Genomic DNA, 23,253 nt, shown 5'->3' with positions numbered 1-23,253 from the left:
ACCTCCATCTTAATAGCTGCAGCTATTCGGGGGGTCCCCCAGGAGTGAGTTTGAGAACCCCCCGTCTTAAGACACACACACCTTGTAAGCTTTGGTTCTTGTTTGCTGAGAATGAAGTCAATGGCCTGCTGACACACCCCTGATGACGCACGTTGTACTCCCGTCAGGTCTCCTAGTAGGTGCACTTTGATGATAGAATAAAAACAAAACACGTCACGGCTTTAACACTTAGAAATTCTTTTTTTTTTTTTTTTAACAAAAGAGAAACATGCCACAAACTGTACACAATTATCAATTAAAAAAAAAATAAAACCGCCATTTATTAAAAGAGCAGGGTAAGTTCACTTTAACAAGGAACTTCTAAACTCACAACCCCATCTCTGAACTCCTGCATACCTTCGGACGTCTGTACAGAATCTAGCACTCCCATCTCTATCTCTATCCCTATCCCCATCCCACCCTGCTAAAACCAAAAGGGGGTCTTGAATCACAAAAGCTCTTAGTCCCAGTTTGGATTGGTACACGCCTGACTTTTGTGAGACGGCTGCCATTGTGTCGTTGTTGTCCTCGTCCTCCTCCTCCTCCCTCTGCTGTGATCCCCCGACTTGTACTGAAGACAACAGCAAGTTCGGCGACGTGTTCAGATGCTCCCAGTCCTGGTAGCTGACCCAGCTTTCATAGTTTGGCCTCAGGTGTTTGGTGCACCTCCAAAGGCGACTGGATGTTGAATGTCAGTGCAGATGGAGGACTGCAGGTTGGTGCACGACAGTGTAAACGTAGCTTAGCAGTTCTTTTACATGTGAGAGCCAGCAATGACTGCTCGCTAGAGATGGCTCGGCGCGGTCTGTAGGGCATCCTCCCTGGAGCGATTAACCATCACATTCTGTGAGAAAGGAAGAGAGAGGAGGGATGGGGTGGGGGAGACACACAGCATGAGAAAGGAGAAGCTCAACTACTTCACACAACCACCACCACCAGTCAAAAAAACAACAGCTCTTTCAGTGGGCTTGGAGTTGTGGATAAAACTTGAGATGATGCTGTGAACTCAAGGGGACTGCCACAGCATCTCAGAGCAACATGACCAAATCATGACCACTTGTGCTTTCTACACTTAACACTGACCAATCCCAACTTCTACAGCCCATGGTAAATGACAGAAATGAACACGGTCAAAAACATGTGTTTGGCTCTTTTCATGCCAAAATGGTCAGATCAGCCCTTGGGGCGTCAAGCGACTCGCTCAAGAGTCACACAGGGAGATGTGAACCCGTGTGATTATTTTTAGCTTTTCGCTCAACTGCTTACTTCCTCGCTGTCTGCTGTCTCATGAAGGATGGATAGAAATCCTCTCTTTATTCCTGCTCCACACTCCCAATTCTTTCCTTCTGATCTTTTTACTCCCATCAGCCCACCTGGAAACCCGCGTCTTCCAGCTGCTTTCAGTTTGGCAATGCCAACTGACTGAGCCTTCAGCTTGCTTAGGAATGGAAACAAAACCACACAAATTGTCTAACTAGATGACCTCAAACAACTGGCTCACAAGATCGGGCTGTGGGGTCTTTTAAGTCAATGAAACATTACAAGACCACTCAGGTCAAGGCCTTACACGATTCAACCCCGCTTTGTAAAAACCATTTAAGGCATCGTTTTAGGATTATGTGGTGGAGCAGGATGAGGAACTTGTGCTAGGTATGTCTGCTAGTTCAATGTCACCTCGCTAACATGGGGTCAAACACTCCTTCATCAATTAGCCAGTCAGTTTACAGTTTTCATTTGATATCCCATACATTCTGTTCTAGGATGTCTAGTCAGTCCAAGGGTTGCACTGGTGATAGCATGTTACCCGGGGTCAGGCGTGAACTGGGTTTCAAACAGACTCTTCCTGCTCACCTAATTCACTCACTCTTGTCCTTCAGAAAGGCTTGGGCATAAAGTAAACGTTGATAGAAATGGTTGAGCTGAGGAGATTTCTCACCAATGTTCTCCTTACCTACCACAGCCTTAGCATTCTCTCTTTTTTATCATTAAGAGTACACTGGACAACACATTCTCCCCACCCACCCCAAGGTTTTTACTTTTTGGAAAATATTCAGGGAGTTATTAATAGAAGGCTTCAAGCTGAACAGAAATATCATTTCAATTTGACTGCATCCTGTAGGAATATGGAGAAAAATTAAATGAACTTTTATTGAATTTAGTGTGTTTAATCACTTAATGATAGACACAATGCATTAGTTCAACTAAGCGATAAATGTTTTGCTGCTCATCGGAGGCTCCTCATAACAACAGTGAGCCAGCATCGATGGACTCTTCTAGCCCTGATAGCACTTTTCCATCATCACAATATCCCGATGAAACCTTTCACGATGTTCATCATTGGGTACACCATGACTGGTAGAGAGGAAGTCCCAAGTGTGAACACAAAAAACTGAATCTCGCGTGGCATGCTGCACTTCATGATTTTCAATGTTTGATGCATGCCGTCAACCGTCCGGACATACAGTAGTTGGGTGCTCTGCAGTTGCAAAGAAAATTCTCAACAACATCCTTGAATGCCATCCATGTAGCAAATCTTCAAACCGCTTGTCATAGATAGTATGCCTGATTTGTGGGCCAACAAAAATGTTCTTAATCTTGGCATCTGATATTCGTAGAAATGTCCATCTTAGACATTAAATCCTTCACTTTTTTTGTTCATTGCTTTCACAAAATGTTTGTTCAGTCCAACTTGTATATGAAGACGAGGCAAAAACATCTTTTTTGGATCGGCAAGTGGTTTATGTGCCTTACTTTTCTGCCCTGAAGTGATCGGTTCATTTTAAAGTAGAGAGACTCTTTAGCATGGTTGTCCCATTCACAGTACGACTTTTAGATCAACACAGATGTTCCAGTTGTAGTTACTCTACTCTATATGTACAGTTAGGTCCATATGTATTTGGACAGTGAAAAACTTTATACTTTTGTCTCTGTACGCCACCACAATGGATTTGAAATGTAGAAATAATATGATTGAAGTGTAGGCTTTCAGCATTAATTCAAAGGGTTTAACAGAAATATCGCATGAATCATTTAGGAATGACAGCCATTTTTATACATGGCATGCCTTCCCTAATTGTCAGGGGCTCAAAAGTATTTGGACAATTGACTGACAAACTGTTCTACAGCCAGGTGTGAGCAGGTCCCATCATTATTTCATCAATTATCAAGCAGGGAAAAGGTCTGGAATTGATTCCAAGTGTTGAGTTTGTGTTTGAAAGCTATTGCTGTTAACTTTCAAAATGAAGTCCAAAGAGCTGTCCTTACAAGTAAAAACAGGCCACCATTAGACAGAGAAAACAAAAACTCATCAGAGAGACAGCAGAAACACAAGGAGTGGTCAAGTCAACCATCTGGTACATTCTTAAAAAGAAGGAACGCACTGGTGAGCTCAGCAACACCATAAGGCCTGGGCAGCCATGGACGACAACTGGGCTGGATGATTGCAGAATGCCTTCCTTGGTGAACAAAAAACATATTCACAACCTGTAGCCAAACCAACAATACACCCTGGTAGGTAGGCCTATCATTGCCAAAGTTTACAATCAAGAGAAGACTTCATGAAAGTAAAGACAGAGGGTGCAAACCACTGGTCAACCTCAAGCATAGGAGGACAGATTAGACTTTGCCAGCAAACAAAGCCAGTCCAGTACTTGATCGGTTTTCTTTGGACAAATGAAGCTAAACTCAATATATAGCAGAATGATGGATAGAGAAGAGCATGGAAAGGAGTCAGGAACAGCTCATGACCCGATGAATACCACATCATCTGTGAAACATGGTGGAGGGTTTGATCATGCATGGCTGTGAATGGAACGCAGTCTATGGGGTTTATTGATAGGACTGTTGGCAGAAATAGCAGGATGACTTCTGAAGTGAACAGGGTACTGGACTGTCGCTCAGATTCAGTCAAATGCTGTAAAACTGATAGGACGACACTTCACAGTACAGATGGACAATGAGCCAAAACATACTGCAGAAGTGCTTTTCAACACAAAGCAACTGAAATATTCTTCTATGGCCAGGTCAATCAACTGACCTCAACACAAATGGACATGTGTTTCCCTTGATGAAGACAAAACCGAAGGCAGAAAGTCCAAAAAACAAGTATCAGTAGGCCATGGGTTCAGACTTTAGGCAGTCAATAACAGGAAGGACTTTCAACCAAGTACTGAAAATGATCATTACATTCCTGTCAGTTTGTCCAAATACTGAAAATGGAGAACCATGTATCATTCTAAGATGGCTCATACAGTGATTTTGTTAAACCCCTCGCATTAAAACTGCAAGTCTACACTTCAGTCACATCTTGATTGCTTTATTTTCAAGTTCATTGTGGTGGAGCACAGAGCCAAAATTATGAAAACTGCATCACTGTCCAAATACTTATGGACCTGACTGCATACTGGAAATTAAAAAGTAGGTGACTGGAATAAAACTGTATGATAAAAGAAAATTTATAGGTGGTTTTTGTGATCAGAATACTAAAATTTATAACAAAATCAAAATCCTTATTGTCCAGTGATATTAGTTGGAAGAATTCATCTCCTGAACTCCCATTTTGTCAGTTTATTATTCCATTTCAAGACCTCATTCCAAGTCAATTATTACCTGCTGGTCCAAGTCAGGTGTCTCCCTGGCCTAACCAACCAGCCAACAGGATTTGACGTCTTCTCACAGTGCTGCAGCCTCAGCTGCAATGAAGTCATCAAGAAGCTACAACTACTCTGGGCCCGTAGCCACATCCTCCATCTGTCCTGGTCATACAGGCAGAATCAAACTGGACCATAATCGACTAACAAGCCTTGCTGAAACTGGAGCGAGGCAATTCTGTAGCAGCCACCCACACTTGGTGTTGAAGGAAAGAGGGAGAATAAGCAGTGCCGTCAATGAGGAAGTAGGAAATAGTGTAAAGTCCCAAGCATGTATTATGGAATCTCTCATCCACATGCAGGCAAAATGGTGCCCACCACCCTGCATGCCACATGGTAATACACGTCCACGTTTGAGTTCTGGCAGATTTGCCCGGCGTGCAGACACAAGACACATCACCCTTCACAGATGTGCTGAGAGTCAGCCGATGTTAGAATTGGTTTATTAAGAAGACAGTCAAGTCAGACCACTCAGTATATACATTGTTTTCTACATAAACTTGTACATTTTCCAAAAGGTTAGTTAGTTCACAGCTGAATTTCACCAAGACCTTGTGCGTTTTCACAGTATCATTGTTTGCATCTTAGCACCTAAATTCAAAAAAACTGACTCATGTTCCAGTTAAGATATCAGGACTTATAATATTTTGCAAAACTGCCTCCCCCAGCCATTTTAACTTCTAGCTAGGGAGTTGGCTCAGACAACATGAAAGATGGTGCAAACCGGGACTGCAATGGTGCACACCACCACAAGACCTTTTAAAGGCATTTTAAGGAATACTCCATCCCAAAAAACAAGATTTACTTACCCCATGAACATTTTAGTGATAGCCAAAAACAATTTTTAATCACGGGTTTTCATGCAGAATCGATATATTTTTTTTTTATTTTTCATATAATACAAACCAATAGTGCTGTGGAGCAGCAACCAATTTGAAAAATGTCCACGGGAGAAAGAAAATCATACTGCACAACCCGCGTGCCAATTTGCTATTTATAAGCTCAAAATGTGCTAAAAGCATGCTTTTTTTGCTGAAATATTGTTAAATAGATACCTCCATACAAATCGGCGTACATCACACACAGGACTCTTGACCAAGAAGGAGCGGTAGACCTTCAAATTGAGAAGGCAGCCCTTGTGGTATGATGTGTGCCGATTTTTCTGGAAGTATCTACTAAACAATATTTGAACAAAAAATGCACGTGTTTGGAGAAATTTGAGCATACAACTGCAATTTGAATTATGAGACATGATTAAGGTGATATCATTTTTTTTTTTTGGCATGGATGTTTTTCACCATTTGCCGTTACACAGCTTTGATCACTGATGGTTTATATTGTAAACTTGCTTTCTCTCTGTTCTGGTTAAAAACACAGCCAACACTACAACGTATTTGGGGTAAGTAACAACAGAAAATAATGTCTGGGTGGCGCTGAACGAGAGGTGAGGAGTCAGACTTCAATTAACTCCTCAAGCTTATACGACTTCCCAGGGACAAACGATGAAAGCAATCACAAGAGATGGGGACGCGAGTGCAGTGAGCAGTTTTACTGCAACCTGAGAATTAAAGTGCTTTGTGACTAACGACACCATTAAAAGCTCTATAATAATAAAATAATAAAGAACAAATAAAATAAAATAGAATAAAATGGGTGTTGAGGCGCATGAGAATAGGCAGTCATGCGGTGTCTGAAATACAGAGTGGTCAGATTGGAGGTGCAGCTTGAAAAAACAACACTGTCATACTGTTATCAGGGCTAAACATTAGGGTTTGCAAAAAAGACATGACTGGAATATATTAAAATAATCATTTAAAAAAATTTTAAGCAGTGTGCAGGGCGGATGAGCCAGGGAGTGCTGGCTCAGTTTAGATTTAATTATAAAAGGTACATTTTTAAATGGCGCTAGTGCAATTTGAATCCACGATGACCAGGAAATTTACATAGCAGTACCAAAATGGCCAGTGGGCACAGCATTCATGGATTAGCATAGATAGGAGAGTCAGGAGTGATAAAAGTCTAACGCCAAAAGTGTTCTGGGGTGCCACCCACGCAACCGAGCCAGAAGCCCCATTCGCACCACTTTTAGGCCTCCTTACCTAACAAGGCAGCATCAGATGAAGAAATAAATCCGCAGCACTTGTAGCCGCATTAAACTCTGACTGCGGTCTGAATGTGCCAGTTGGTGGCCCGAGCAGAGCACTGGTCTAGCTGACTGGATGATCACGCACCCCGTGTCTCATTGTGGCAAGCAGCTCCTCGACTGAACCACCGAAGGTCAACTCTCCATCATTGCCAGGAGTGTTCGGTTTTTTTTTTTTGTCCAACTTTAAAAAAATGTGTAGTGTTTTTAAAAAGCTTTGTTTTGCTGTGCTCCCTCCTCCCCTGGACTGTGAACTCCTTTCTGAACGAAATAAAAGATTATTTATAAAATGGATATACAAGTAACCACTAACAGTCTTCTCTTTCAGCATTTAGTTTTTCTTTGGCAATTTTTTAAAATTGTAATTAAAAAAAAAAAATTTTTAAGTTGGATTGACGTTTTTTTAAAAAGCAATTTGCTAATATGTCATTAACTTTTTATAACGTTTTTTTTTTTCCTTTTAGCTCACTAATCAATACGAAACACTACCTTAGCTGGCAAACATCTGGGCACCTTTCCTTTGAAGTATTGCTGATTTACCAAGCTTATTTTCTAATTTAATATTGTCATTCCTATTTGTGTTTGTATTAAATCATTACCACCCTTGATGACATTTCTAATTTTCATTTGCTATATGTTACACCTTTTGCCGTATTTGAATTGTATCTGCAACGCTTAATTAAAATAAATATCTGCTTTGCACCTACTATGTCAGAATTTTTAAAAAATAATTTATGTGCAATACATTGGTCTTTTCATTTACATTTTGGCACCCTTCATCTTCTACCTCTGCTGGTTATGGACTTCCACCGGTTTATTTATAAATTTGCTGTACTTCAAGTGTTTGAATTTGACGTCCATATTTCTAGGTTGCTGACCCTCCGTTATTATTCATAATGCACAAACTCATCTGCCAGGGACTGACCACTGCCCTGGCACAAAAGTGCACTAATTTATCTGTACACTGGCCAGCAAATAAAGATTTTTTTTTTTTTGCCAGAGCTGCCCATACAGAAAACAGAAACAAGAGACAATAATGGAAGTCGCAGTCTGTAAAGTTAATCTGTAAGGTGCAGCAAGAGGAGAGTCCCAAGACATTCACTGGTGAGCTGGCACGGTTAGCAGAGCCTCCTCAGGGTTTCTTGAAATGTCTACGTTCTGTGCAAAAGGACACAAAAATGTTTTACACAGCAGTGTTAGAGAGACAAGATATCTTAAAAAAATATATATATATGTTTACAGAAATTAAGAGTTTCAATTTTGCAGGTGTCATGCAGAATCATCGCTTCATTCTTAATGATCCAACATGCAGTTAGACCGAAATGGGCAAAGCTGCAGAAGAATCTCATTGGAGGAATTTTTATCTTCATGCATCTGGTATGCAGAGATTTCAAGATCATTTTTGTTTGTGTCATGATTTCCATGGCAACTAACCTGCAAGCAAAAAAACAGCAATGTGTAACCTGACTAAATGACCAACTACCCTCAGCCCGGCGACATTCAGATCCATAAAATGTTAGACCTCTAGCAGGCTGGTGGGTAACCATACTCTCACTATTACATGAGAATGAGATGAAGCAAGCTGCGACTGAAAACCGTTTTTAACGGCACCTAACTAATTCAGACAAAGATGAACATCTCGGCATTCTCCGTTGGGTTTTCTGGCCATTAGGACATTCAGGGGCTAGGCTTTAGGAGAAGGCAAGGATCTTACATTGAGGCAGGATAGGCATAGTGCCACCACCATTTCAAAGGTTTCAAAAGGTACCATACACTAACAAGCATGGCATATGGAGGAACCAAAATGCTTAAAAATTCATACCCAGGCCAGGGGGGGTTTACTCCAAGTAGAAGGACTGGAAACGTGTGTGTCATTCATAACTCAACCACATGCTCAAACCATTGGGCCAAAGTAAGGAACAGAGGACCGTGGAGCAACTGTTCAAAACATAATTCTTCCTACTTGGCTCAACAAGCAAAAAAAAATCGGGACCCCTGAAGTGACAAGAGAAACATTTCCTTCACGGTGTAATGATCAGAAGAAAAGGCTTGTGCTTGAACAACTTTGAAAACTAACAACCTTCGCATCAAGTGCCAGGTGTGTGTCGATGTGAGTGGACCAATCTTGCCTGCAACAGAAATGTTCATAAGTAACAAGATCAGGAACGGAGCGACTCTACGGCCTGCTGCTGTAACACACGAGGGTGTGACCATGGTTGCCACCACAGACTAGAAGGTGTCTGTAAAATAAACTGCAATGGAATCACAATGTCTTTTCCTTTGGCTTCTCGGAGGCAGAAACTAATGAGGATTCTGCAGACTGCCCTGAGATTTCAGCTCCATGGGAGAAATGGTCGATCAAGATAAATGACAAGAGATTGCAGGCCTACTGAATTAAATAAAACACAAATCCTCTTCCTTCTACTGACACCATAACCAGGAGAGCCACAGTGAAGGAATCCGAGGACTGCTGCAATGTGTTTGTACGGGTTAACAAGAGACTCCATACCTACTAGCATCTCAACACCTGGCAAAGTATGTTTTATAGCACAAACTCAGTCATCCCTGCTGGACTGGCGCGGAGACATGTATGCAAACTCAATGTAACCCTACCAGAAGACAAGCAAATTAGTTGCAATGGAGTATAAACCTGATGCAAGAGCACACACATCTTACCTCTGGACGCTCTCTGTGAGTGTTCACAGCCTCTACTTTCAGTGATATGGATTCCACTTTGCACCCTGCAAGGTTGAAAACAGAAATATGGATTATACTTTCAGCAAACATGTAGCATTGCCACCACATGATGGTCACAGAGTTTAATGAGATTCTGTGTTGTAGAGCTGCGCCAGCTGACAAGTAAAAAGAGAAGCACGTAGGGTAGTGTGGAGGTTAAGGCTTTACCATTGACTCCATGTGTGGCCATCAGCAAGTCACTTCAACTGTTTGTGCTCCAGTTTTAAAAAAAGAAACTTCACTAACTGTATCTCGAGATGTTGCAAGTCACCTTGGATAAAGGTGTCAGCCAAATAAGTACACGTAAAAGAGAATGATGTGAAGAGGAGTCATTAATACATGACAGGCAGAAACTCAAAGCTTTAAGATTGATTGCATGCCCTCCAATGACAGGGAACACAAGGTGAACAACGACCTTCTTGAAGAAGACAAACCTTTGCTGTTTGAAGGCAATAAAGCAGGAGGTGATGGGAGCATTTCATACTCAGAGAGTGGTTGGGATGTTGGTGTGGAGCAAGCATACTTTATCTCAAACTAAATAAGGAGAAAACAGAAATCTTAGTGATTGGCAAAAATGGATAGAAATGAGGGTATTAGAAATAAACTGGATACATTAGGCTCCATTGGGCTTAAAAGTCAAGCACGTCACACCAGTTTTGATGTCACTACACTGGTTACCAGTGTCATTCAGAATTGACTTTAAAATTCTGCTTATGGCTTACAAAGCCTTCAATAATCTCGCTCCATCTTATATATCGGAATGTCCGACATCTTATATTCCAAATCGTAACCTTAGATCCTCAAATGAGTGTCTCCTTAGAATCCCAAAAGCTAAACTTAAAAGAAGTGGTGAGGCGGGTGGCCTTCTGCTGTTATGCACCTAAAATCTGGAATAGCCTGCCAATAGGAATTCGCCAGGCTAATACAATGGAGCAGTTTAAAAAAAAAAAAACTGCTAAAAACTCATTATTGTAACATGGCATTCTCATAGCTTCATTTTAGTGTAATCCTGATATTCTGTATATTTATTTAATTATCGTTTTTATCATATCTCCACAATCCACCCTAACGCTACTAACTCCTATTTTCTCTGTTGTTCTTTTTCCGGTTTTCTGTGGTGGCAACCTGCAGCACCACCACCTGATCAAAGCACCATGCACTCCCTACATTGATGAATTGAAGGCCACAGGTCCAAATGACCGTCATCATCAAATCAACTATGTTAGGCAGAATGCCCAGTGGAACTGGGTGGTCTTGTGGCCTTGAAACCCCCTGCAGATTTTGTTGTTTTTCTCCAGCTCTCTTGAGTTTTTTCTGCTCTCCTGGCCATCGGACCTTACTCGTTACTTAGTATTGCCTAATCTTATTTTTATATTTTTCTTTTTTCATCTTGTAAAGCACTATGAGCTACATCTTTTGTATGAATATGTTCTATATAAATAAAAGTTGTTTTTGTAGCAGTGATCACTGCAGAGTGTGAAGTTAATGTCCTAATATTCTGTTAACAGTGGATTACAACTGGTGAGGTGGACACCATAAATCTCCATTTCCGAGAAATTAAAGAAATCTTCAGTGCATGGACAACACACACCAGTCAGGTAACAGTTTTTGTATTTTAAACCTGGGACAGTGCTGTCATTCCAACTTTCCGTCATTTGTACATCTATTCTTTCCGTGGACTTTTACCAGCTGATATTTCAACTGGCCTCTTCTTTATCTATTTGATTTATGGAGTGTATAATGTGTAAAAAGGTTATTCTGTGTTGGCTTTTAAAAGTGTGATATGAGCACGTTATGTGGCTGGGGTTTATTGCCTTGTTATGGTTATATCATTAGATTTGTTGGAACATATATATGATCTTACAATCAAATAAAAAACATTTCACAAACTCTTAAGGGTATACCGTTTGAGAAAAATACACAGCCCTGCGCAGACCTAGATTTTGGGATTAGTGAGTATGAGTGCAGCAAATTCACTACTAATGGTCTGTGCGATCTTCCCACAAAAAATGCCTTTCAAACAATAAAAATGTAAAATTTCCTACCATACTGCCCTTAGAGGATCAATTCAGAGCACTGACAGTTTACATTGTTACAGAGGTGAATATCTAAGAAAATTACAGAAAATGAGTGTCTTCCAAGTTTTTAAGGGCAATTGGGTACTGTATAATTATGGGCATGTGTAGTTGTGGAGAACAAAGACCACCCATTATGGACCCTGCAAAACATAAATGTCTTCTGACTTGTGGTAAACTGGGGAAGAAGACATTCAAAGACTTCCTGTGACAGGTCAAAGAGCACCACAACCATGACAGAAGCAATCATATATACTTTGGGAAAACTCCAAAACTTGCTGAGTAATTTTTGTTTTACTTCCAAACTTTTCAGAAAAGGTTCGACGTCAGTCACATTTAAAAGGATGCGCTTTCAAAAATGACTACTCCATCCAACCTTAACAAGTTCTTCATGGAAACAGCGGGATGGATATATTCAGCCTGACAGATATTCTCAGGTTTTACCAGACAGCATTTCTTTTAAATGTTAGTAAACCTACCAGCAAAAAAACAATCAAATGGCCATCGTCTGTGGTTTTGTGCAGTAGGGCAGCGTGACCACATGGCTATGCTGCTTAAAAGCCTAAAACTGCCAGATTATAATCCGACTTTTATGCAAAATGTAAAACTGTATGTTCAAAATGTACCGCAGTCCTGAACTTAAGATCAATAGAAATGTTGCTAGAAAAAAATACAGATAAGATGGGTGGTTTTTGTGATTAGAAAATAAACAAAACCAAAATGTTCTCTTACCATAAGCCACTGGTGTCAGCTTCAGGACCGTGTGAAGGGGGCACTTCAGATACGGCAGTTCTTCTTTAAAACAGAAAAGAAAAGCAGCATTAAAAACGCACACAAGCATACTATTGCTAGAACTAAGCAGCACTCTGAAAAAGAGAATACCCCAGAATGCACACAACATTACCATGGGTAGGTGCCCTGGGCCACAGCGCATTTCCACTGAACGGTTTCACCATTACTAACAAGGGTCAATCTGACTGGCAATAAATTACATGCAGCGGGTGAGGCTACTGCAGTCAACTCACCTGCACTTTTATCCAGGAAATAAGCCAAAAGGCAACGCATGACGGCTTGGTGGCAGATGACCAGTACATTCTCTTGCCTCTCCAGCTCCATGATAACTGGCTCCAGTCGCTGAACTAGATCTTCATATGACTGCAGGACAGAGATGTGGCACGTCATGTACAGGCAGCCTGTACAGCAAGGCCGTACAAGTGAAAAAAATAATAAACTAATTAAAAACAGTAGAATGGGAAATGAGTTATCAGGAATGGGCCTTTTTGGAAAATCAGGAAGCAAGGCTTATTGGGGAACTGCATTGCTCCATGACCTGCTTTATATTTTTTTAGAACAGCAAACTTGTAACTAAAACTAGCTTAACAAATTTCAACAAAAGGAGTGACACACACTTTTAGAGTTAAAATGAAACAACTCACGGAAAAACACTGCGTTAGGATTTGTTTCAGGAAAGATGGCATGGGAATGTAAGTAGAAAATAAACAGTAATAGTGCTGACTGCAAAGGAGAGCAAACACCTTGTCTTCGTACTCTAAAAGCCAAATGTACTGTCAGTATCCTTACAATCATCATGGCTACTGTTACACATTGTTTAAGTCAAAGCATTTACGTGCACTTTAGTAACCTGGTAATTTTCAGACACCTGGCTTCTAAACTGCCATGTAAATCCTTATTCTGGTAAGAGAAACCAGGATATTGGTCTCTGAGAAACTGAGTTAGTATACCTAGATTGTCCTGCAAGTAACGCGGTTATTTGGGCAGGTAAAGGCTTAACTGGGTGTCAGTTAAGGATTTTGTAGTCTGTGCATGTCCATTGTGTTCCGCTAGCCTGAGCAAGGAGAGTGCTGAGGTGATCACATTATTCCTACTCCTGGTTGAAATAATCTCCATCAGTATATGTCAATGAGCTGAAGGTACAATGCTAACCCAGCAAGACAATCTATGCACGTTACGTGGTCAAATTATTTTTTATACTAATGAGTAACCTAAGACAATATTTATTTCATTGAAGTAAAAATACCTGCGTTATTATTATCCCAGAAGCATTGGGTGTAAGGCAAGCAGCACACATACCCGGTCCTTAGCAGGGCCAACTCGCACAACTAAGCAGTAAAGTGTGATGTGCAATATCCAGTAACAACTTAGTTGTAATCCAGCTATTTACGACAGACATGTTGAAACAACGCGATCAGGTGATGCAGCGGCCAGTGTTCATACGCAACTCGTTAGTGCATCAGACTGAGGATGTAAAATAAAAAGGGGATAAATGTCATTTACTTCACATCACATGGGCCGTGGCCTAAAATGTACCGTATACATTCGTGTATAAGTCTGGCGTTAAAACCCGAAAAATCGATCATAAAATCAGGCCCCGACTTACACGCCTGTTCAAAAATACGACACTTATTATTATTATTATTATTTTTTTTTTTTACATCTTCTTGTCTCCTCCAATCTCGCACCAGTTTCTCAGATGCATTGAATTTTGTTGCAGCAGTGCAGTTACCAATTTCTTTCACCATGTCAACGCCTTTATTTTAAAACCAACTTCATATTTTCTTCTGATCAAACGCTCCATCGCAGATAAGGGATGCTCTTATGATAAAGGTGTATGAGGGTGTGAGATAGAAAAATGACACAAAACAGTGCAAACGTCGCTACGGAATAGTTTGGGTATTACTGTGTGGTCACTTAGGCACAAAAGAGAGAGAGCGAGAGAGGGAGAGGTTAGCAGCACACGCTGATACAGCGCATTGCCACACCCACATAGAAATTAAAAGGTAGTGTGCTCCATGGTTACTCTCTCAGGTGGGCGTTAGCAGATCATAATCTCTTGGACCAATAGCGCGAGTTGTCCACATTCGACTTATACGGCCGACATTATAAAAATACTGGAAATTATACGGTAAAATCAAGTCCCGACTTATCCGTGGGAAAACTTAAATGCGAGTATACACTTAAAAATACCAGAAAATGATCAAAGGCTTCATGCTCATTTTTGGATTCTTAATGGCTGATGATGATGTTGAACTCGTTTTTTGTGCATTTTAATGACGTCAGAAGGTTTTGCCAAAGGAAACTTCCAGAAGCATGCTTGAGCAGGTTAAGGGAGGTTTTTAAGAACCAAGGTTTCTGCCTTAACCAGGTTACCCATCTTCTCCCTGTTTTGTACGTGCATGTAAACACAATAATTGTCAGGAGATTTGGGCAGTATCTCCCAGACCACACCAGGCTGGGGCCTGCTTCCAGCAGCACAAACCTATCTTAGACAGGGTGCCAGCTCCGTTACAGGGTACATTTGTACATCCCAACACTTACTCAAATGGCACCAGCTATCCTAACCTGAATGTGTCTTTGAAGTATGGAAAGAAGGAAAATCTGGAGATGTTTGAAAGAAAACTTAGAAAGACGACAAATGAATGTGCAAACCCAGCACAGATGTTGCCTGTATATGAATTCAAGCACAGGACTCTGGAACCATGAGGCAAAAGAGCTAACCTTTGACTCTGTAGGTTTTAAGGGCAAGGCTACAAAAGCAAAGTGTGTGTTTAGTACATCATTACAACATCAACAGCAGATCAGAAGTTGTCATCCTTTATTAGCGTTGAGCAATCTGTCAAATTACAGTTTACTACCCAGAAACACAGAACTAAACACAATCATGACTACATCTTCAGCCATTTCATCAGACTGTAGCTTAATGAGGTGGAATCATTGAGGCGATTCTGTTAAGACAGCATACTAGTTACACCTAACAATGCACTGATACAAACGAATCTGTTATGGGGTGTGAAACTGTGCCACTAGTTCTCGAGTATGGAGAAGATGGCCAGGTTGAATGGATCAATAAGAGATAAAGCACAGAATGAAACAAAATGTACTGAAACCAAAAGTGCATGTCATGGAGTTGATGTAAACCAGATATTGGATTCACCAATCACTCTTGCTGGGAATCACCAATATCAAGTTATCAACTCCATAGCAAGCAGATTTGAAAGCCAAGAACAAGTACATAACCTCATTCGGCAAGCTAGATGAAGGAGAACATGGGTATTAACCTCCTAAGCATTAGATTGGAGTGTTACTTGGGCCATAAAAACAGTGTGACAGCGTTAGTCCCAAGCGTCACTCAGGCAACTGTATAGATGCATCTCGGACTATAAAAGTGTAAACTGTTGCTCCTGAAATATTACAATGCGTCTCTTCCTCGCCTCATAATGGTGTCTCTGAAGAAACGTTTTTCAGGAGCACGGGTGTTGCACGCTCTTGACAGTGATACGAGCAGAGATGGATTTAAAATGAACAGTGAAATCGAGAGTGATTCTGATGAATCCAAAAGAGATGCTGGTGTCAATCGCATTTGTGGAGTTTGATTTTCAAAAGTTGATCAGTCTGGGGAAAAAAATCCACAAGGAATCGCGCTGCTGCTGTCCTGACTGTGATGTTGGATTGTGCATTTCACTGCAGTTCAAGATATACCACATAAAAGACACATTTTGGCAATATATACATTATTATCATTATTTATTATTATTATTATTATTATTATTGTAAGAGCCATTTTCCTAGTTCTATAAAATGTACGAATATTTATTAGATGATAACGCATAAAATATGGGAGGTTCCTATAACCCCCGTGAATAGAATTAAGTTGGTATTTTCCTGTCATTTCTTAACAGCTTTGAGTAACCAATGTTCTCCAGTTAGTGTCTAGCCTCACCTTGTGTAAGGTACAGAGGCATACGGTTTTTTAACCGTGTCCTTGTTTGTGCTCGCGCACGTGACCGTGCCTAGGCGCATGTCTATGTGCCAACGGCCTACGGGCCTTTTGAGTGTGAAGTAACTCGTAAAATAAAAGATTTAAGAGTTGAACCGTATGTTTAAGGCATACAGAAGAAGAAATTAAGAACTTTTAAGTATAGAAAGAAATGACGTTTAAGTACAGAAATAACCAAAGCTTCTTAAGAAAAGCTAAGTTTATAGAAGATACATTTTCCCTTTTTTTGCCTTATTTCTTTGTGTGTAACTATTTTTCTTTTTATTCTTGTATGGATTATTTGCCTTTAACTTTCACTAAATATTTTTAAAACGAACTTTTGGACTGAGAGATTTCTTTGACACGCATCTTACCCGTGCCTGACTTCGCCTTATGCAACGGCGGCTACAATTATTAATTGTATCATTATACCTTCTACACTTCTGACTTTGTACTTTTAGTGTTTCAAGTTTTACAGTAGAAAGATCATATTTAATATGTAATTTTTCAAGCCAAAAATGCAACTTTTTTTTTTTACGTTTTTTCGAGAAAAAATGTAATGCTAAGGAGTTTAATGGTACTCATATCTTTTCATTTTGACGTACCAAGGGGCTTCAATTTTTGAATAATACTTTACCCAAAAATGAAAATGTCCAGTAAGACTTAACTTCCAAAAATATTTTCATTAATGTAAACTAAAGGCATCCTGAGTGCGACAGTTTGCACAACAGTGCCACCTGCTGGCTCACAGTAAGTGAAACATTCAAATAGACGGATGCCGGACTAGCAGGCAAAATGAACAGAGCTTAACATGACTTACCCAGGCAACACCGCTTGTTTCTTTCTATCTACTGTAATATAAAATGGAGTATTGTCTGCTTTTGCAGGGTTTGCTGGGAGAGACTTGATCGAAATTGGGTACAGTGCAACACAAAGGAGAATCACAGGTTTGTTGTTTAATTGCTGCTTGTCTTTATAATTTAAGCACTATGAATGGTCTACCAGGAAGAAAGTGGATTACAGTGTTCATGGTTACAACCAAGAAAGGAAGGGGTGGGGGTCGACTTGTTCTCAATCCTAATTTTTGTAAAAATTGATTGATTTGTATGGAATGATTGCAATAAAATTAAAAAACAAAAAACAAAAAAAAACGATAGGAGTTACCACAAATTTGGAATCCAATTGGACACAAAAAGAACAAATTCTCAACTCCCTAAGAGCAGAGATATTGATAGAGAGGCGGTGTGGACGACAGATAGGACAGCTAGTGAAAACTTTGCTTTCTTTCTGTAACCTGTTCTACAGATACACCTGGGCACTGCCGGTTCTTCGACTGGTATATCTATAAAGCAGAATTAGGTGCAGGAAGAAAGATTATGAAGCTGGGGTACTGAATAACAAGATAAACTGGAGACGAGTGGCTGTGGGTGCCCAAAAAGAAAAAAAATGTGTACGTGATTAAAATTTGTTAAGTAACTCCCTGTTTATAACTCCTGCAACCATGCAGGTTAACAAACTGTAATAAATGCTAAAATTCAAAAGCACTGTCAAAAAAAGTGAAGCCAGGCAAGCATAATGCCAGTGTTTCATACAATATGCCTGCAGAGTTTAAATTGTAGAGCCATATCATGCTGTATTTAAACCTTTGAACAGGTCTCTGGAGAGTAGCTAACAATAAATAAGACTTTAAAGTGGCTGGAAATATTAATGAAAAGTCAGAAAAGGGGACAGCACACTATTGTCTTCCAAGTTTAGGATCTGCTTACTGGCCTGCTATGAACTTTTTTTTTTGTTCCTTTATTTCGCCTTATATAATTTCTTGTATTAGGAATTTGTTAGTTTTCACATACCCCTTGGGGTCAGAGCGCAGGGTCAGCCATTATACAGCGTCCCTGGAGCAATTGAAGGTTAAGGGCCCAGCAGTGTAGGACCTTTTTTGGCAGTGACGGGGATTCGAACTGGCAACCTTCAGGATACCAGCGCAGATCCTTAGCCTCAGAGCCACCACACCACCCACTTTACACCAGTATCCAACACCAGGAGGATTAGCAGGACTACAAATGGGGACGACAGCTCAAAGTGAATATATCGTTTAGTTTTAAAGACCATGAGAGAAAAGTCACACATGTGCAAACCGCATTTTGGATTTGTCGAACTGTAAAGTTTTGAGGTGCTAAGAAAGAAACTTCACATAGGAAGAGTCAGACAGCATATTGATTATAAAAACCAGGTCCAAATTACCTCTCCTTTAGGATAGCGGTATCTGTACTTGTCCTGATCCCGCAAGGCAAACTCAAGTGGGTAGTGCTCCTGAATTTCTTCATAACTCATTTCCTCACATACACCCTGAAAGAAACAGGACATCAATATGACAATTATAAGTAGGAGTTGCCATAGTGTAACCTAAAATGAACATTTCCTTAACAAATCAAATTTTCTACCCAATCTTTTCTTGAATCAACATACCATATAATAATTTAGATTTCTTTTACAGCTATAGGATTTAAAATATAAAAATAACTTTCAACTAGTTCAAAATAACCGTGTACAATACTTGGGTTAGTGGGCAACCCCAGATTGTCTCCCACCTTTTGCCTAAAGCTCCCAGAATAGGCTCATTGTTACCCAATTTTGAAAAAATGGGGTTCTAAAAATGATTGGATAGCTAACAATTTAAACATTTATAGCTGTTAACTAACATAATGCAAAGTGTGGACGGACTGGCATTCTAGCTGGTGTAATGGGGTCTCTTTACCTATCCAAGAAGCCATTATAATGAATGGACAGCCTGGGTGTATAGGCATCCTAGCTGCAAGGATGGGAGCTCCTTTTCTACCCGGGACGGCTGTTGCGGGTATGGCAGAAGGACAGAGAGAGTCTGCCTCCAGAGGCCCTGTGTTCCCAGAATGCTGTTGGGAGGAGGTTCCCCTATCAGATGAAGGTTTTGCCTGACATTGAAATGACAGGTCCAACTTAAAAGAAGCTCCTCCGCCTCGGCTAAGGGAGTCGGGAGAGGAGTATGACAAAGCTCACCTGTAGTGGAGGGAGTGACAGAAAGAAAGCAAGAAAGAAAAGAACACTATTGGACTGTGTGAAGAAGCCTGTGAACAGGTATTTCTAGCAAATGAAAAAAGGCTTGTTTGAACTAAGGACCGTGTCCGGAGTAGTTGTGTCTGGGGTTTGGGATGTGAGACACCCCCTACTGTCCACAACACTAAATACATTTCTTGTAGCTTGGCCAATGACAAGCAAAAAGAAAGGAAGACACCCCATAATTGTCGTGGAAACCACGCAGAACATTATTATAATATTCCAGAATAAACCCACAACATTATACACCTACTTCAGCAGAAGATTGTGACATCATACTTTATATGATCAATGATTATTATATACCAGTAACTGCACATTGCACGATAACGTGCAGTGAACACACTTGACTTGAGCATTCCTAGTTTTCATCCTCTTTCTCTGTATGTTTAGCATTAGTTTGCTTGCTACTTCCTGAGCAGCTCTTTTTTTCCACCCTAGTGGCCTGTTTCTTCTCTTCTTTCATCGATATCTTTTCACATAAAAACTGATTAAGTCAGAGTTTGGGTTGCAATTACTTGGTACGTTTTTCCTAATTTTTCACTTAAGTGTTCAATCTGCTTCAAGATTGATTTAACATATGAAGAGGTAGGGGAAGTGACAGCGAAGGTGATAGGGATGAGAACGGCACCCGTACCCACACGGCCGCCGTGCTGGCTGCTGCCGAGAGCTGATTCTACAAAAAAATAAAATAAAAATAAAAAGAGGAACAACCTTGGAGGTCAATCATCACCTCAAAAGTGTGTATGTGTACCAAATTTCAGGTCAATAGTCCAAACGGTTTGCAAGCTAATTTAAAATCCTGGACAGACAAACGGACAGCCACAGTAGCGTATTATAGAAGAAGACTGTATATATTGTGAAGGACAATACACGGGGACCGGCATCCTGACTGGAATTGATATGGGATCCTTACCAGATGGGACACCAATATTTTGAAAAGAGAGGGGAAGGCAGTGGATTTGCCCATTGAGGGTTGGGTGGTCTTTTGGCCTTGGAACCCCTGCAGATTTTGTTTTTTACCTCCAGAATAAGTTGAGTTTTTTATGTTCTCCTGGCTATTAGACCTTACTTCATTCTTTGTTACTTAGTATTGCCTAATCTTATATTTATATTTTTCTTTTTTCATCTTGTAAAGCACTTTGAGCTACATCTTTTGTACGAAAACGTGCTATAGAAATAAATGTCGTTGTTGTAGCAGTGATCACTGCAGAGTGTGAAGTTAATGTCCTAATATTCTGTTGACAGTGGATTATAACTGGTGAGGTGGACACCATAAATTTCCTTTTCTAAAAAATTAAAGAAATCTTCAGCATAAGGACAACACACACCAATCAGGCAGTTTTTTTTCTTTAAATCTGGGACAGTGCTGTCATTCCAACTTTCCGTAATCTGCACATCTATTCTTTCTGTGGACTTTTACCAGCTGATATTTCAATTGGCCCCTTTATCATCTGTTTGATTTATGGCGTGTATAATGTGTAAAAAAGTTATTCTGTGTTGGCTTTTAAAAAGGCGATATAAGCACGCTATGTGGCTGGGGTTTATTGCCTTGCTATGATTATATGATTACGATTTGTTGGAAAATTGTATTTATGATTTTACAATCAAATAAAAATATTTCACAAATTTTTTTAAGGGTTGACCGTTGGAGAAAAAGCAGAAGATTGTGACATCATACTTTATATGATCAACAATTATTATATACTGTATATATTGTGAAGGACGATACACGGGGACCAGCATCCCGACCGGAATTGACGTGACATCCTTACCAGATGGGACGCCAATATAATGAAAAGAGTGGAGAAGGCAGTGTATTTGCCCATCGGGGGCTGGGTGGTCTTTTGGCCTTGGAACCCCTGCAGATTTTGTTTTTTGCCTCCAGCATAACTGGAGTGACCTTACATTTTTCTTTTTTACATACTGTATAATATTATTGCCTAATCTTGTTTATGTAAATTAACTTCAATTTATTTAATTTTGTAAAGCAGTTTGAACTACACTGTATGAAAACGTGCTAGTAAATAAATGTTGTTCAGCTTATAGTCCTTCCTCCATATGCTAGGTAGCAGGATCCCTTGGCTGTGGTGCCCATTTGGATGCCCACAGGGAATGCCAGGAATTGTAATCCAAGGACACAGCCCGTCTGGTGTTCGTGGGTGCCGAACGGGGGTGCTGCAAGGGGGTGCTGCAGGGAGTTACCCTTCCTATTCTTGGGGACTTCCATATGGCCCGGAAATACTTCCAATGGGGTTAGCCCTGGCACTGGAAGTACTCCCGGGACCCCAATGAAACAGACTGCACTGCCTTGTCCAGGTGAGTCAGAGCCGGGAGCGGAGATAAGCAACACTCGCCTCGGAGGACTAGCAGTGCAGAGAGGGAGAAAGAGGAAGAGACATTTGCGGAACTGTTGTACAAAAATGTACTTTGTAATAAACCCCCCTTTTATTTGAACCCAGGACTTGTTTTGTGTATTGTGTTTGGGGCTCAGTGATGCCCCCCTCCAGCTTTCACAATATGTATAACTAGCTAAGAAACAATCCTCATAGAATTTGTCACATTAGTAAATATATCCTAATATTTTACTCCTAAAGTAGAGATACAACATCACCTAAAAGCACACATACATAACAGAGTGGACACCACCAAACAGTGTGTTATACACATCTAAAGAATGTAAAAAAATTGCTTTGATTAAGTAACTCAAGAACATCTGCTTAGGATACTGCAAAATGAATCAGGCACCAGACACACTCCTCCTCCTCAGGTTACAAGACTGACTGCTGAATGAGTGTCTCAATTCAGTATGTCTAACTCTGGCAGAGTGGCCTAGCATCCAAGAAGTTAAGCTGTAAGTCACAAGGATAACAGTTTATTTAGTTCCTACCCATGGCTCACTATAAGTGCCTAAGCAAATATGCCACTGTGCCCATTATACAAAATATGTAATTAATTTGTGGTATTTTACTTAACTGTGAGGGAACTGCTAGTGGTGGAAGTTGCACTACTGTACATGGGTCAAGAAAAGGGCCTAGTCATATCTATAGGGTGGAAGGCAAAAACCACACTAGAATCAAGAAAGACTGCACATGTTATTATGGGGTGGCAGGTGATATATATTGGTAAGCAAGAACACACAAGAAACAAGTTCAGTAGCAGCTGAGACAAAGAAACAGATCAGAATCTAGTTTGATTCATTCCAAGTCAAGTAAAACATTCAGTCTGACACATGGCAAGAGATGGAACCCAACCAGAGGTAGCTGTGACTGTTGATAAGAGAAGAGGCAAGTTGAAAATTAACTTGGAGGCCAGTTACAGATCATAGTTGAAATTATAGAGAAGCTGAAATATGAAGCTCTAATCTGATCATCTCTTTAGCTTTAAGAAACTGCACCTTTTTCTGGATGTGTTTCTGGGACTTGGGCCAGAAACAACCCAGTGATGGCGTTTAAAGGTTGTTTCAGATGTCCAACATTAAGAAGGAGCTGGACCAGAAAGTAGGAGAGAATAAGACAGGAGATGAGGTGGGGTAGTGCTTTGGCTTACTTAGGAGATAAATGTGGAGAATGTAGCCACAAGTCTGTCTGGGGAGGGACTATATTAAAAGAGCCACTTGGACATTAAGCTTCTTTGATTAATTCTGTCTTCCTTAGTTAACTTGATTTCTTCTTCCAACCTCACCTTCCTAGTTGTTCTAGAAGTAAAGACACATTTTCTTATGCTTTGACTTTATTTCAGATTAAT

General features: G+C 40.3%; 1 protein-coding gene across 4 annotated transcripts in view; it reads right to left on the bottom strand.

Moving 5' to 3' along the window:
• Positions 1-220: 220 nt before the first annotated feature.
• Positions 221-23,253, bottom strand: part of pfkfb4b (6-phosphofructo-2-kinase/fructose-2,6-biphosphatase 4b) — an 82,104-nt gene continuing 59,071 nt past the window's right edge. For 3 of the 4 annotated variants that reach the window (XM_039771301.1, XM_039771302.1, XM_039771299.1), the window contains exons 10-14: positions 18,658-18,762; positions 12,668-12,797; positions 12,375-12,437; positions 9,508-9,572; positions 221-883 (exon numbers count right to left, since the gene is read on the bottom strand). In XM_039771301.1, coding sequence (XP_039627235.1) covers positions 824-883; positions 9,508-9,572; positions 12,375-12,437; positions 12,668-12,797; positions 18,658-18,762 — 423 coding nt within the window. In that variant the 3' untranslated portion in view covers positions 221-823. Of the gene's footprint in view, positions 884-5,116; positions 7,990-9,507; positions 9,573-12,374; positions 12,438-12,667; positions 12,798-18,657; positions 18,763-23,253 lie in introns of those variants that run through there. The other variant, XM_039771300.1, reaches the window with a different exon arrangement.

The sequence above is a fragment of the Polypterus senegalus genome, chromosome 12 (assembly GCF_016835505.1).
Source record: "Polypterus senegalus isolate Bchr_013 chromosome 12, ASM1683550v1, whole genome shotgun sequence".
NCBI classification, from domain to species: domain Eukaryota; kingdom Metazoa; phylum Chordata; class Cladistia; order Polypteriformes; family Polypteridae; genus Polypterus; species Polypterus senegalus.
Note: the sequence above shows the minus strand (reverse complement) of the source record. Positions and strands in the feature narration are given on the sequence as shown.